This window comes from Piliocolobus tephrosceles, chromosome 2 (genome assembly GCF_002776525.5).
Source record: "Piliocolobus tephrosceles isolate RC106 chromosome 2, ASM277652v3, whole genome shotgun sequence".
NCBI lineage: Eukaryota > Metazoa > Chordata > Mammalia > Primates > Cercopithecidae > Piliocolobus > Piliocolobus tephrosceles.
The window spans coordinates 45,204,283-45,220,796 of record NC_045435.1 but is presented as its reverse complement, the minus strand read 5'-3'; the positions used below and the strand labels follow the sequence as shown (position 1 = coordinate 45,220,796).

Genomic DNA, 16,514 nt, shown 5'->3' with positions numbered 1-16,514 from the left:
ACAGACACATGCCACCATACCCAGCTAATTTTTGTATTGTTTATAGAGATGGGGTTTTGTTATGTTGCCCAGGCTGGTCTTGAACTCCTGGGCTCAAGTGATTTGCCCACCTTGGCCTCCCAAAGTGTTGGGATTACAGCTGTGAGCCACCACAACCAACCAAAAACAATTTAATGATTTATCATGATGTAGGTAACTTGAGTTTTTTAGCATTCATATTTACTGGAACGTAAGACATTCTGCTTGAATAAGGCAGAGGGATGCAAAGAGGTTTAGTTTCTTTAAACTTTTTTGTTTTTTAGACACAGGTTTCACTTTGTTGCCCAGCCTGGAGTGCAGTGGCACAATCATAGCTCACTGCAACGTTGAACTCCTGGGCTCAGGTGATCCTCCTGCTTCAGCCTCCCAAGTAGCTGGGACTACAGGTGCACACCACCATGCTCAGCTATTTTGTAGAGATGAGGTCTTACTATGTTCCTCAGGCAGGTCTCAAAATTTTTTTTTTTTTTGAGATGGAGTCTTTGTTGCCCAGGCTGGAGTGCAGTGGCATGATCTTGGCTCACTGCAACCTCTGCCTCCTGGGTTCAAGCAATTCTCCTGCCTCAGCCTCCCAAGTAGCTGGGACTACAGGCTTCCACCACCACGCCTAGCTAATTTTTGTATTTTTACTAAAGACAGGGTTTCACCATACTGGCCAGACTGGTATTGAACTCCTGACCTTGTGATCCAACCACCTTAGCCTCCCAAAGTGCTGTGATTACAGGCATGAGTCACCGTGCCTGGCCTGGTCTCGAACTCTTAGGCTCAAGCGATTTTCCTGCCTCGGTCTCTCAAAGCACTGGAGGATGCTATTTTTAGGAAAACCTATATATAAGGTTGGCCCTCGATTAACATCTCAGAACTAGATTTTGAGAGTGTTCCCACTTTTCCCCAACTCATAAGGGTGGTTTATTCTGCCTAGTCTATGTAGACAATAAAGTTTATGCCAAACACCTGTTTTCCTTCTGGGAGTCTGAAATTTTGGTACCTGCTAGGCAGAGTGCCTACATGATCAGCCTCCAGTAAAAACCTTGGACCCTGAGCCTCTAATGGGTTTCTCTGTGCATAAACATTGTACATACTAACCTGGGCAACATGGCAAACTCGCGTTTCTACCAAAAAAAAAAAAATTATCCGGGTGTAGTGGCCTGCACCTGTAGTTCTAGCTACTTAGAAGGCAGAGGTAGGAGGACCACTTGAGCCTGGGAAGTTGAGGCTGCTAGTGAGCTGTGATTGAGCCACTGCACTCCAGGACGTGGACCATACAGCAAGACCGCCTCTCAAAATAAAAAATAAAAAATAAAAAAAAACACTGTACATACGTTACTACATTTTTCGTTGCTGGAGAAAATGACATACTTGGAGTATCCTCCCACAGGAAGGAGAACATAAGGAAGCCTGTGCATGACTTTTTCCAGATTTCTACTAGTGTCTTTTCCCTTGGCTGATTCTATTCTGTGTCCTTTTACTAATAAACCTTATACACAATATGCCTTATATGCTTAGTCCTTCTAATGAATCTCTAAATATGGGGACAGTCTTGGGGACTCCCAACGCATGGTTGTCAAACTTTTTTTAAGTAATGGGCCCCTTGATAATTTGATGAAATCTACAGATTAAGAAGCACATACAAATTATTCTTCATGGCACCGTACACTCTGGGTTGGGAGAGACCAGTGAGCAGAGAGTGCATTTTGGGGTGTTACTACAATGGTTCAGGGGTCTGGTGATGGCAGTAAGAAAAACAATGACATCCAAAAGATTAAAAAAAAAAAAAAGAAATTGTAGTACAAATGGATTTGGATGAAAAAAAGCAGGATAATTAAGTTTTCAAGCCCAGAAGAGCGAAATAATGATGGCACTACTGAATAGAGAAGAAAAAATGCTGATGAAAGGTTTTATGAAGATCATGTGTTAAATTTCTGATACTAGTGAGAAGTCTGTGGCAGTTTTCAAAAAATGGTTGCAAAATCTGACACTCCTCCCATTGAGAGTTGGGAATCTATGTTCATTCCCCTTGAATCTGGATGGGTTTGTAACCAACAGAATGTGGCACAAGTGATACTATATGATTTATCTCATAGTTATGAAAGCTGGGATTAAGGTGCTAGCAGATTTGGTGTCTGGTGAGGGCCCACTTTCTGCTTCATAGATGGTGCCTTCTCACTATGTCATCACATGGCAGAAGGGGTGAGCTAGCTCTCTGGGGTGACTTGTATAAGGGCACTAATCCCAATCATGAAGGCTCTGATTCCCAAAGGTCCTACCTCCTAATACCATCATCTTGAGGGTTAGGATTTCAACATACACATTTTTCAAGGACACAGACATTGAAACCATAGCAGCTGTGGTCTAATAAGACTTTATACAAACAGGCAGTAGGCCAGGTTTGGTCTGAGGACCATAGATTGCCAATCTCTGGTATAGAGGAAAGAGCAAGGTCTTTGTAAGGAGATCCTGGTTCAAAAATCCTTTCTCTGAGCCAGGCATGGTGGCTGATGCCTGTAATCCCAGCACTTTGGGAGGCTGAGGTGGGCGGATCACCTGAAATCAGGAGTTTGAGACCAGCCTGGCCAACGTGGCGAAACCCTATCTTTCCTAAAAACACAAAAAGTAGCTGGGCGTGGTGGCGTGTGCCTGTAATCCCAGTTACTCAGGAGTCTGAGGCATGAGAATCACTTGAGCTCGGGAGGTGCAGGTTGCATTGAGCTGAGATTGTGCCACTGCACTCTATGACTCTGTGATGGAAGAAACAAACAAACAAACAACCTTTCTCCGCTACTTATGAGGTTGGACTAGTCTCAATTTCTTGGGCCCTCAACTTTCCTTATCCAAAAAATAGAACAAACAATAATTACCTTGTAGGATAATTTTTAAGAATGAAAGATAATATAGTTAAAATGGGTGGCATGGAGTAGGCACTTAATTGTAGTATAATATTTTTCTAAGGTAAGGATTAAAAACAAATCATAAAATTGTCTATACAGAGATGACTATTAATACCATGAAGATAAAGTTTCTTAGAAAGTATATAATGCACAGGATTTAACCGGGGGGGGTACAAAAATTTTTGTTAAAAGAAGAAATTAGGGTAAAGGCAGAGTTCCAAGTAAAAGCACCTACTAAGATAAGAGTAGAATGAAGAAAGTCAGGAGAGGATGGAATCTGAAGAAAGGAATCATCAGTAGTGGCAGTCTCAGCAGAAGGGCTTCCTTTTGTTTAAAAGCTAATCCCTCCACAGTGCTCCTAATAAAATCCAGTTCTGCTTCTTCCAGAATCCTGCCTGCTGTATCCATTAATTCTCTTTTTTTTTTGAGATGGAGTCTCGCTCTATTGCCCAGGCTGGAGTACAGTGGCATGATCTCGGCTCAATGCAACCTCTGCCTCCGCCTCCCAAGTAGCTGGGATTATAGGCATGTGCCACCACGCCCGGCTAATTTTGTATTTTTAGTAGAGACAGGGTTTCACCATGTTGGTCACGCTGGTCTCGAACTCCTGACCTCAAGTGATCTGCCTGTCTCCGCCTCCCAAAGTGCCGGGATTACAAGCGTGAGCCACTGCGCCAGTCAACTGTCTTTTCATATATATACACACAAACAGTTGATTTCCATTATTTGCAGTAGTTAGATTTCATAAAGTTGCTTTGAGTATTAATTGCTGGGAAATGCAAGGTTATGTTTCTTTTTTTTTTGAGATGGAGTCCTGCTCTGTTGCCCAGGCTGGAGTGTAGTGGCCGGATCTCAGCTCACTACAAGCTCCGCCTCCCGGGTTTACGCCATTCTCCTGCCTCAGCCTCCCGAGCAGCTGGGACCACAGGCGCCCGCCACCTCGCCCGGCTAGTTTTTTGTAGTTTTTAGTAGAGATCACTGTGTTAGCCAGGACGGTCTCGATCTCCTGACCTCGCGATCCGCCCGTCTTGGCCTCCCAAAGTGCTGAGATTACAGGCTTGAACCACCGCGCCCAGCCTAAGGTTATGTTTCTAACAGCCTCTGGTGACAACACTTTCATCAACTGATCGATGTATGACCTTGTTTTATGTGTGTTTCTGTTTAAAGACATCTAATTTAGTCTTACTCTTGATTCGTTTACACCAAATTCAAGACCAAGAGCACTATAACTCATGTCTGACTAAAGTTTATCCAATATATTTTCTCTGTAAGACATATCACAGCCTTCTTTAGCTTGGGAATACCAGCCAGCACTTTAGTGCTATACTTGGGGTCATATTAAACAGTGAAATCACACATGGCACTAAACTGGCTGCAAAGAAGATACTTGTTTATAACATAAGAAATGAGAAGGCAGAGCTTTGCCTCAATCAACCTCAGCTGGAAACATCAAGCTACTCAAATTTGTCACCTCTCTGTATGTGCACCAATGATTGCAAAAGCAAAGTGAGTATGAATTTAGGGGTTACAAATAAATTTTAGTGAGTAGGTGAATTTGGAAATATGGAATCTAAGAATAATGAGGACTATTTGTGTGTGTTTGTGAGAAAGAAGAGTATCCTCTTTCTCTTCCAGAATCAAATTTGCCTTCTGGCCAGTGGCAGCAGCTCAAGCCTATAATCCTGGCACTCTGGGAGGCCAAGGCGGGAGGATCCCTTGAGCTCAAGAGTTGTTTTTTCTTTATTGAGACGGGGTTTCGCTCTTGTTGTCCAGGCTGGAGTACAATGGAGCGATCTTGGCTCACTGCAACCTCCGCCTCCCAGGTTCAAGCGATTCTCTTGCCTCAGTCTCCCAAGTAGCTGGGATTACAGGCATGCATCACCACGCCTGGCTAATTTTGTATTTTTAGTAGAGACCAGGTTTCTCCATGTTGGTAAGGCTGGTCTTGAACTCCCGACTGCAAGCAATCCACCTGCCTCAGCCTCCCAAAGTAATGAGATTACAGGTATGACCCTCTGCAACTGGCCTGAGCTCAAGAGTCTTGAGACCGGCTTCAGCAACATAGTGAGAACTTCCCCTTCAAACTGCCAAAAGGCAAAGCCTGTGATCCCAGCTGCTGGGGAGGTTGAGGCAGCAGGATCACTTGAGCCCAGGAGGTCAAGGTTGCAGTGAGCCATGATTTATCGGGAGAACCCGCTCCCCATGTTTAACGTGGGTTCTTTTCTATTTCCTAAGTGTCTCGGCTGGGTTGAGAAATAAAGGGAAAGAGCATAAGAGAGAGAAATTTAAAGCTGGGTGTCGGGGGAGACATCACATGTCGGCAGGATCCGTGATGTTTCCTGAGCCGAGCCGTAAAACCAGCAAGTTTTTATTAGCTATTTTCAAAAGGGGAGTGCACAAATAGGGTGTGGGTGACAGAGATCACATACTTCACAAGGTAATAAAATATCACAAAGCAAATGGAGGCAGGGCGAGATCACAGGACCACCAGATGAGGTGAAATTAAAATTGCTAATGAAATTTCAGGTATGCATTGTCATTGATAACATCTTATCAGGAAACAGGGTTTGAGACCAGATAACCTGTCTGACCACAATTTATTAGGTGGGAATTTTCTCATTCTAATAAGCCTGGGAGCACTATAGGAGATGGGCGGGGGGGGCTTATTTCATCCCTTTGGCTTCGACTATAAAAGACTGGACGCCTTAAAAAGGGGCCAAGGCCATCTATAGGCCTATGTTCAGGGTGCATTCTCTTTCTCAGGGATGTTCCTTGCTGAGAAAAAGAATTCAGCGTTATTTCTCCTATTTGCTTATGAAAGAGGAGAAATATAGCTCTGTTCCGTCCGGCTCACTGGCCGCCAGTTCAAAGTTACCTCTCTTGTTCCCTGAACATCACTGTTATCCTGGTTTTTTTTTAAGATGCCCAGATTTCATATTGTTCAAACACACAGGCTCTACAATTTGTGTAGCTGATACAATCACAGGGTCCTGAGGCAACATTCATACTCCTCAGTTTACAAAGATGGGGATTAAGAGATTAAAGTAAAGACAGGCATAGGAAATCACAAGGATATTCACTGGGGAAGTGATAAGTGTCCATGAAATCTTCACAATTTATGTTCTTCTGCTGCGGCTTCAGCCGGTCCCTCCGTTTGGGGTCCCTGACTTCCCGCAACAATGACTGCACCACTGCACTCCAGCCTGTGCAACACAGCAAGTCCCTGTCTCAAAAAAAAAAAAAAAAGTCTTCCAAGCAGAAGGACTCCTAGCTCAGTGCATAAATGAGAATAAGAGACAACATTACACAATGGTCAACTAAATGATCTTTCGTCAGAAATTTGCAAGACAACAATACTGAAAAATCTGTGGTTCTCAGTACGGGACAACTCTGACACACCCCTCCCCATCATCCAGACTTCTGGTAGTATCTAGAGATATCTTTGGTTGTTCTGATCTGGGGGATGCTACTGTGGGGGATGCTACTGACATCTAGCACGTAGAGAATGTTGCTAAACGCTCTACAATGCCCAGAATAGCTCCCTACAACAAAAAATTACCCTGGCCAAAACTGTCAATAGTGTCAAGGTTGAGAATTCTGCTCTCACAAATTCCACTGATCATCTTTGAAAGTGTACATCTGACAACTGTAAACTAAACCCAAATGTGAGAACGACGAATAGAAAGTAGTTGAAAAGCCAAAATACTAAAACCATTGCTCAGTATTAGTCATCTTTCCTCTATCTACCCTTTTGGACTTCTGAACAGAACAGCTGGTAGCACTGGGGTGGATAAATGAAAGAGGAAGTAATTTGCAAATCTGTGGTTTCAAATGAAAATGTTGCAATCTATATACATATGCAGGCTGTTGATGATTTGAATGAACTGCTAAAATGGTTCTAAGTTTGCTTTATAATTTATAGGTTTGAGAAAAATGAGATACCTAATATTATCAAAATTAAGAAACCCTAGCAATCTTAACAAAACTTGTTAGAGATGTGAAATCAAATACTATATCAGCAAATTCATACCACTGGCCCAACTGAGGGCTGTATTTGCTAGGAGCTCCACCTTCCCCATTCCTGGTTCCAGGATGCATCCACTGGAGTGGGGACAGTGGTCTGGATCTCAGTCTAGTTCTGTCCCTCACTGATTAGGTAACCTAGGACAAGTCATAATCTTTCTATACTTCTATCTTTACATGTGTTACACAAATTTTTCTTCCAGCTAACTTTCTATAATTCTAAGAAGGTCATATAAATGACTAAGGTTCCTTTGTTGTTGTTGTTGTTAAAAACAGGGTCTCATTTGCTCAGGCTGGTGTCTTGAAATCCTGGCCTCAAGCAATCCTCTGGCCTCAGCCTCCCCAAAGTGCTAGGATTACAGGCATGAGCCACTAGGCCCAGTCAGGCTCATACACTTAATCCTGCTCTCTATTCTCACTCTAAATTATGCTTTCCTTTGAAATATGTTTTATGCTCTCTTTTCCCCTTCAAGGTTCTCCAGGATATTTTATTTTGAATCCCCTCTCATTTAAAACAAAAAGCTTCAATAGGGAAGTATGCATCCTCTAAAAATGACACAAAAATAACTATTTCATATAAATGGCTTTATTCAACCAAGAACATTAATGTTATTTGATATCCTTTTTTTTTTGAGACTGAGTCACCCAGCCTGGAGTGCAGTGGAACATTCTTGACTCACTGCAATCTCCACAATTTTTTTTTTTTTTTAGTATAGACAGAGTTTCATCATTTTGGCCAGGCTGATCTCGAACTTCTGACCTCAAGAGATCCCCCCGGCCTCAGCCTCCCAAAATGCTGGGATTACAGGCGTGAGCCACCACACCCAGCCGTTATTTGTTATCTTTATTTCTTTTTGAGACAGAGTCTCACTCTGTTGCCCAGGCCAGACGGAGTACAGTGGCGTAATCTTGGCTCACCTCAACCTTCGCCTCCTGGGTTCAAGCGATTCTCCTGCCTCAGCCTCCCGAGTAGCTGAGATTACAGGTGCCCACCACCACACCCAGCTAATTTTTTAATTTTTAGTACAGACGGGGTTTCACCATGTTAGCCAGGCTGGTCTCCAACTCCTGACCTCAGGTGATCAACCGTCTTGGCCTCCCAAAGTGCTGGGATTACAGGCCTGAGCCACCATGCCCAGCCTGTTATCTTTATTTTCAAAATGATGTGATACCCTATAATGCAGAAATGAGTCCTTTTTGACTATCATATTATCACAAAAGTTTAAAGAGTATGTACCAGAGGTATAACCCAACTTTATAAAGTGATTTCGGCATTATGGATCAAATAGAGTTAAAATTCAGGAAGGAAACAATCACAATTATTATTATTATTATTATTTTTCTGAGATGGAGTCTCACTCTGTTGCCAGGCTGGAGTGCAGTGTCACGATCTCAGCTCACTGCAAACTCTGCCTCCCGGGTTCAAGCGATTCTCCTACCTCAGCCTCCCGAGTAGCTGGGACTAGAGTCACTGGGACTACAGGCGCGTGCCACCATACTCAGCTAATTTTTGTATTTTTAGTAGCGACGGGGTTTCACCATGTTGGCCAGGATGGTCTCGATCTCTTGACTTCGTGATCTGCCCGCCTTGGCCTCCCAAAGTGCTGGGATTACAGGCGTGGGCCACCGCACCCAGCCAACAATCATGATTTTAAAAAACATGTCAAGGTCATTTAAAACCTTTAAGACATAGAGAAACTACTACTTTCTAGAACGAAGCATTTTTATTACGCACAAATACACAGACACACACTCTTTCAGGAGATAAGGCAAAGAACTAAAACATGAACGTAAGTGACTGGTAATTCCAACACTATAGGGATAAATACTACAAACACAATGAATGCAATTAAACTTCAGATAACCAAACCAAATACACGTTTCTAGCTTTAGTAAAAGACAAACATAAAAATATTGAAAGCACAAGCAGAAAGAATAAAACTTTTCAATGTTCAAGAAACATTGGAAGTGTTTTAAATTAACTGATCTTAAACCTGTCCTGGGCCTAGAAAGTCTGATTAAGCTGGCCTGGTAAGGGGCATAGAAATATCCTTAAATTTTAAATTTTTTCTTTAGGCAGAGTCTTGATCTGTCACCCAGGTGGGAGTGCAGTGGTATACAACCATGGCTCATGAAGCCTCGACCTCCACAGGTCAAGTGATCTTCCCACCTCATTTTTTTATTTTTTGTAGAGATGGGGTCTCCCTATATTGCCCAGGCTGGTCTCAAACTCCTAAGCTCAAGTGATCCTCCCACCTCGGCTTCCGAAAGTGCTGGGGTTACAGGCATGAGCCACGGCACCTGGCTTTTTTTATTATTTTTTTTAAGATACTCCAATGACCCTGATGATCAGTGAAAGCTGCTATTTTAAAACACAAAGCTCATATAAATTTGGCATATATTAAGGCTAGTATGCCATGTATAGCAAAGGCATTTAAATTGAGCCTGAAAAATGCTGAAAAATAAGTCTTTATCAGTGTTGGAAGCCATTGATAAAACTTTCATGAGGTCTAGAGAGGTTCTCAACGGGAAGTCAGAATATAGCAGTAAACGCTGGTTTTTAATGTCATCCCAAGAGGCTGAGCACACACCAAACCAAATAGGAGATAACCATCGAGAGGCTAGACGAGGGGCTAGCATGGTGCAAAGCTGGTTACCTTCTCAAAGTGCAGTCGAGACAGAAGCACTGGGCTGTCGGACTGAGGACTCTTGTTGTAAGAGGGGCAGTACTTATCAGGGTCCCTCCATTCCGGGAGCCGCTGCTGGCCCCGCCGATCCTGGTAGGCGCAAGCTCTCGTGAGAACATCTCTAGGTAAGTGACAGGATGTTCGCCCACACATTCTTCAACACCGTCCCTCGCAACCTTTAAATTACAAAACGTAAGGAAAAGACTTACGTATCTCAAATATTAGGTATTATTCCTTGAGTCCCCGCCTTCTCTTTCCGTTCCCACAGGGCCGTGCCCCTCCGTGACCACCGTCGAAAGTCTTCCCCAAGAAGTCCCACAAGGACAAGGATGTGCCCATTTGCTTCGCTCCCTGAGCTCACTGCCCAACTCCGTGCAGGGCACTGAGGCAAGTCCCCAGAAGAGCTCTGCAAATGCCTGCCTGAGCGCAGGAAGAGCCGCAGCGGAGGGAGCTTCGCGGTCGAACCAAGCAGGGCAAGAGCAGCTAGCTGGGGTCGCCTCCTCCGGGTGACTCGGTGCCCCAAACTCCCCGTCCTTCCCCCCAGTCCCCGCTGGGGTCAGCGCCCCACGCCAGCCAGCACCTGCTCACCTAGAGGGCACAGAATCCCCGCCTCCCGCCCGCAGCGTCCCCGGGCCCGACCCGCGAAACTGTGGGCCGCGGATCCCGCTCCGGACACTGCTCCCCGGAGCGGGGGCCGACTCTCGGGGAGCAGGTGGCCCCCAGCCACCGACCTCAATCTCTCGCCCCTCCCCGCGTCGCCTCCCCTCCGCTCCAGCCCTCAGACTCCACCGCCCCGCGTTGCTTCACTTCGGCCCAGGCCGCCCTCTCCGCGTCGCCCCGCGTCCGCTCGGGCCTACGCTCCCCTCTGTCAACCCGCGTCGCGTCCTTTCCCCTCTCCTCCCCTCCCCACACCCCAGCCGCCCGCGTCGCCTCCCCTCCCCTCTCCTCACCTCGTCCCGGCAGCACGCTTCACCTCCCTCGGCTCGCGTCACCTCCCTTGGCTCCCCTCACCGCCTCTCAGCTCCCTTTTGGCCGCCCGCCTCACCGCCCCTCACGTCAGCCCCGCCTCAGCCCGCGCTCCTGGAGCTAGGCCCCGCCCCCTGGGGGGGCCCTTGGTTATCTCCGCGCCCTCGGGCCCCGGAGGTGGCGTCTTCTCCTTTCCGATTTGGGATGAATCTTTTCCCGTTTCCCCAGGAGACAGTGACTGCCTTGGGGGATGCATCCATCCCAAGCTTCTCGGGACTCCACTTTCTTCCATATTGGCCGTTCCCTGGCGGGGTTACCCTTCCTCCCCGCCCCCCGCACGCCTCAGGGCCGCCAGCGGGGAAGGTTCCCGCCGCCCTGAGTCTAGGGCACAGGGTCATCGAAGGCGGGAAACCAGGAAACTCCACTCCTTACTTCACAGTCCTGCCAGCTGTCTCACAGTGCGAGGCAAAAATGGAGGAACACTGAATAAATGGAAGTCAGGAGAACTTCCAGGAATCGCGCACTTAGCCCTCAAACGATGGTGGACACTAGAATGAGCCTTTCCTGCCCCCGCACCCCAACCCGCCAGCTGAATCTCTAAGGGTGAGGCCCAGATTTTTAAAACAGTCCTTACGGGTGTACTTTGGCCTCAAAGTTGGTAAAATAACCTGGCTTGAGTTTAAAAGCCTGCTCCCCTTGGGACCTAAACCGGAGATTTCTTCATCTGCAACCAACAGAGAATACTCTAGAGGGCTGTTCTTCGCCTATGCTGATTCGCTGAACTGAACAGGGAGCAGAAACCTCAGGGCACACTCCACATAGGACCTGATGCTGGAACGGCCACAGGACCCAAGCCCTTTGGAGCCTCCGTTTATCGACTATCAAAGGAGGATGCGCTGCCAAGAAGCACGAGTGGGAGGGAGTGGGAACTCAAGTGCCTGTTAGCTGATTCACTCAACCAACTGTACCTGCACCGCTCCCACCCCTGGGCTTGGTGCTGGGACAGCGATGACGGGGAGAGGGTCCCGCCTCACAGGACTACAACAGCCAAACGGCTATGAGTACAAGGGGGACGGGGCAGGTGTTCTGCCTCTTGGGGGAGGCCTTAAAGGGGAAGGTGTAGCAATCATTCAATAAATACATGCTGATTTATTAGAGCGATAAGATGGTTTCTTGGGGGATAAATTCAAGAGGGAGTTGAGAATGTTTTATTCATTTACAATGTCCCTTTCCTGAAAGGGAGGACAGCAAGATTTAGGACAAGCTAAAATCATTCCCTATTAAAAAAAAAAAATCGCCCCCAAGTAGTCCCAGGTGGGGGGTAGGGGCAGAATAAAAAAAAAAATATGCAATGATTCCTAATTGTTTTTGAATACAGAAGCTTGGGAAGGGGTTTCCGCCAGTTTCATGAGGAAGGCACAACTTCCAAGTAGTGTTGTGGGGGAATGGCATAAGGTCCTATGCAGGCTGGCCCCTTATCCCACAGATGCCAAGATGATGTCTACTGGCAGCTCCTCCAAACTTCTGGCTGTCACCTGCATTGTCACTGTGTCCAAAAGCAGCAGCCGGGAGCGCACCAGGATGTCATGACCACCCCGGAACACACCTAGAAGGGAAGACAGAAGTACAGGTATATATGGCAGAAGGGACTGTACAGGGCAGGCTAAGGATGGCATTTGCAGCAGCCCATCAAGACAGCTCTGGTGTAGTGAAATGGGCAGGAGAGCTGGGCTGAAATCCCTCAGTGAGGGATTTCACTGTGAAAGTCACTGACTCTCGGCTGGGCACAGTGGCTCACGCTTGTAATTCCAGCACTTTGGGAGGCCGAGGTGGGCAGATCGTGAGGTCAGGAGTTCGAGACCAGCCTGGCCTGGTTTCCATTTTTAGTGAAACCCCACCTCTACTAAAAATACAAAAATTAGCTGGGCATGGTGGTGGGTGCTTGAAATCTCAGCTACTTAGGAGGCTGAGATAGGAGAATCACTTGAACCCGGGAGGTGGAGGTTGCAGTGAGCAGAGATTGTGCCACTGCACTCCAGCCTGGGTGACACAGCTAGACTCCGTCTCAAAAAAAAAAAAAAAAGTCACTGTCTCTCTGGGCTTCGGTATCCTCAACTACAAAACGGCGGAGATGATAATACCATATTCAGGCTTCTGCTAAGTTCAAACGAATTGATGGACATAAAAGGCTTGTATCTGACGTCACATAGGCTCTTGCACGTTGGCTGAATCTGAGAGCACAAATGAAGGGGACAGCCCCACCACGAGAAAACCACAGGGCAGGTGTCTGTAAGACCCAGGGGACTGGGTTGTTTCAATGTGGCTACAAACTGTCAGCTGTAGGCAGGGTACTGAAGCAGAGCCTCCTTTCAACCCTGTTTATAAACACTTAGCCAAAAAAAAATCCCATTTCCTTTTGTTAACTGTTTTAGGTATGATAATTGTATTGTCCTTTAAAAAAGGGCAGGGGTCATTATCTCTTAGAGAAACATAAAAATACAGAAGAATTTACATATAAAATGCTATTTCTGGAGTTTGCTAGTAAGTAATCTGGGAAGGAGAATGAGTGCAGGTACACTCAGCCAACCCTGTAGAAAATAAGACAGAGGATATGAAGACAATGATCAGGAAAAGGAAATACAAATGCCTCAACATTTGAAAAGATACTTAACTTCAATGAAAATATAAAAACTACACTAAGATATCATTGTCCACACAGACTGGCAAAGATCATAAAGTGTGGTAACATATTGTGTTGTCCACAGTGTAGGAAAAAAGGTACACAATTCTATGAAAGGCAACTTGGAGTTATTTATCATGATGAGAAACACAAATCACTTTAACCTGGTGATGCCTTGGAAAATTTATCCTACAGATATTCTCAGTGTACACATGCAAAGTAAATGTGTGTGTGTGTGTGTGTGTGTGTACACGATTATTTACTGTAACATCTGTAATAGCAACAGATTGAAATCAAACTAAATGTTCATCAGTAGCGGCTGTTCCATAGAATATGGGGTGCATCCATACAATGGAATACTAAGCAGCTATAAAAAAAACAAAACAAAAAAAAGGATTCAGTTTGGGATGAAAAAAGTTCTGGAGATGGATAGTGGTCATAGTTTTACAATAGTTTGAATGTACTTAATGCCGCTGAACCACACACTTGAAAATGGCTGAAATAGTGAATTTTATGTATATTTTACCACAATTAAAAGAAAAAGAATGAGGAAGCTCTACATATTGGCAGGGAAGATCTCTTAAGATGCATTGTAAAGTGAAAAGCAAATTGCAGGTCAATATATATAGCATTTGTACATAAACATTTGAGTTAAAAAAAGGAAATGTGCTCCTATTAGCTTTTATAGCAATAAAATAACTGCAAGGTTATATAGGCATTGTTTGTAATAGTAACACTGGTCGCTTCTTGGAAGGGAATCTCAATGGCTGGCAGCCAAGGTAAGGAGGAAACATTTTGCTGCAGATTATTTTATAGTTTGCGAATTTTAAATGCTGTGAATTTTGACTCCCTGTATTTACAGTGAAGTCCTTAGCCCAGGATCCAGTGGACATCCAGGCTATAAGCTATCCAGGCCCTCCCCACCTGGAAATGCCACTTACCAGCCAGAAGCAACGTGTGGGTGTTCTTGTTATCCGGCACTTTGTCTGACCTCTCACAAGGGTGCATTCCCAAGAACTTCACAATATTACCCACAGCCTCTATAGCGAGAAATCCCAATATTGTTAAGCCATCTTGTCTGCCCTTTGTGCCACCACCACTCCCCCATGTTCTGAAGGGCTTTTAATGAAATGGCATTTGACGTATGTGCTCCAGACTTGGCCCTGGATCCTTGGAGAGAAAAGGTATGAGCACTTCAACAGTACCTAAAGATCTTGAACTGCAAGTAGGCCAGAGATGGCATTCCCAGGATTTTACCTTCAAGTGTCTTGATGGTAGACAAGGTGAATGTTTCCTCCTTCTCAAATTCATCCCCTACCTCATCCCAGGCTGCTTCGAAGTTCAGTTTCATGACCTTTTGAATGTGATCAGCTACAGTAACTTCCAAATCTTCCAGCTGGAGAGATGGAGATAGAAATCAAGCACCCATCCACACACTCTGCTCTGAACTCATCTACACATCCCTTCCTGCAACTCTTTCTGCAGGTGCTTGCTCGGCACTGAGGACTGTGCTAGACTCTGGGGACACAGAACAACTTGACCAGGTACCTATCCCTGAGGTGCCCACAGGCAAGTGGTATCCCTTCAACAGAAAATGCCCTAATCCCAAGTACCAATCTACTAACTCATCCTAGGGCTGCCTGCTGTGATATCATCTCTTCTAAGCCTGCCTAGTGTCAGTGCTTCCAGGCATACAGGGAATTACATAGCATTCTCAGAGGTCTGCTTCCTATGCCTGTCATTTCTAGGAGATGATGAGCTCTTCAGGAGCAGCAGCTGTTTCTAGTTCAGCAGAAACTAGCAGAAACCTCCTACCCCAGCTGTGTCCTCTGGATTTGACAGATTCTGAATCTCTGTCTCCATTTCAGCTGTGTCTTCTCTGAACTTGACACATAATACTCCTACTGAGTCTACATGAAGGTTCCCCATTCATTCTCCCATCAGATTTTCACCGAGGCCCTACTCCTGTGGATGTTTACAGTGTATATAAATACAACTTCGACCCAGCTCTTTTTTTTTTTTTTTTCTATCATCTCTGGGTGGGCTCAAACAGACCCAGCTCTCTCAAGGAGCTCACTTGGTCTTAAAGCAGCTCCTGCCTCAGGGTCATTTCCGGCTTAAGGAAGGTCCATCCATCCTCAACTGTGACTCTAGGATGACACAATGGCGAATGTCAGCTGTATTCCACCATGACTGTCCCTCTAGTCAGGAGAAGTTGTAACCATCCCCATCCACAGGCTGAGCATAATGGTCTGCACTCAGATGGCCCTGAGCCACTGCCCCAAGTTCAGACCCCAGAAGGATCCTGTACTTAGCTCCATCGAGCTAAGATAGGAGAATTTAGAAGGGCTATTCCAGTGCATGAAAGGACTGCCCAGCACAGCAAACAGGTCAAACGTATCCAGAAAGCATTTGACAAAAGGAATCAAAATGTCTTAAAATCATGCTTACCCTTTGACCCAATTATTCTCCTTCTAGGAATCTATCCTAAAGAAATAATCTAAAATGCAGATAAAAATTTGTATCTAAAGGGATATTTAGTGCAGCATTATAAATAGTGAAAATATGGAAATCCAAATGCCCAACATTCAAAGAGTGAAAGGTCAATCAAGTTCTGACATAGTATATAACAGTATTTTAAATCCACTAAAAAAAAATTGTGTTTATGAAGTATTTGTAATGACACTGGAAAATACACTATGGTTTTAAAATAGCAAGGTCTACATTGTAAGAATGATTCCAATTATACCACTGCCCCCCAAAAGTAACTCTGAAGATTATGTGTAATGTTTTCCTGTTGTTCATACTTTTGTTATTTTGTTTTTGTATTTCCCAAGTTTTCTTTTTACACATGAACATGTATTTCCATAAGTTTAAAAAGTTATGGCCGGGCACGGTGGCTCAAGCCTGTAATCCCAGCACTTTGGGAGGCCGAGACGGGCGGATCACAAGGTCAGGAGATCGAGACCATTCTGGCTAACACGGTGAAACCCCGTCTCTACTAAAATACAAAAAAAATTAGCCAGGCGTGTTGGCGGGCGCCTGTAGTCCCAGCTACTCGGGAGGCTGAGGCAGGAGAATGGCGTGAACCCGGGAGGCGGAGCTTGCAGTGAGCCGAGATCCGGCCACTGCACTCCAGCCTGGGCGACAGAGTGAGACTCCGTCTCAAAAAAAAAAAAAAAAAAAAAAAGTTATTTTAGGCCAGGTGCAGTGGCTCACGCCTGTAATCCC

General features: G+C 45.3%; 2 protein-coding genes across 3 annotated transcripts in view; both read right to left on the bottom strand.

Moving 5' to 3' along the window:
• The window catches only part of HMCES (5-hydroxymethylcytosine binding, ES cell specific), a 27,038-nt gene extending 15,305 nt beyond the window's left edge, over nucleotides 1-11,733 (bottom strand). For both annotated transcript variants that reach the window (XM_023215906.2, XM_026449047.1), the window contains exons 1-2: nucleotides 10,588-11,733; nucleotides 9,608-9,813 (exon numbers count right to left, since the gene is read on the bottom strand). In XM_023215906.2, coding sequence (XP_023071674.1) covers nucleotides 9,608-9,790 — 183 coding nt within the window. In that variant the 5' untranslated portion in view covers nucleotides 9,791-9,813; nucleotides 10,588-11,733. The remainder of the gene's footprint in view (nucleotides 1-9,607; nucleotides 9,814-10,587) is intronic.
• The window catches only part of COPG1 (COPI coat complex subunit gamma 1), a 30,779-nt gene continuing 25,997 nt past the window's right edge, over nucleotides 11,733-16,514 (bottom strand). The window contains exons 22-24 of the mRNA XM_026449046.1: nucleotides 14,541-14,679; nucleotides 14,225-14,323; nucleotides 11,733-12,209 (exon numbers count right to left, since the gene is read on the bottom strand). Of these exons, the coding sequence (XP_026304831.1) occupies nucleotides 12,079-12,209; nucleotides 14,225-14,323; nucleotides 14,541-14,679 (369 nt within the window). The 3' untranslated portion in view covers nucleotides 11,733-12,078. The remainder of the gene's footprint in view (nucleotides 12,210-14,224; nucleotides 14,324-14,540; nucleotides 14,680-16,514) is intronic.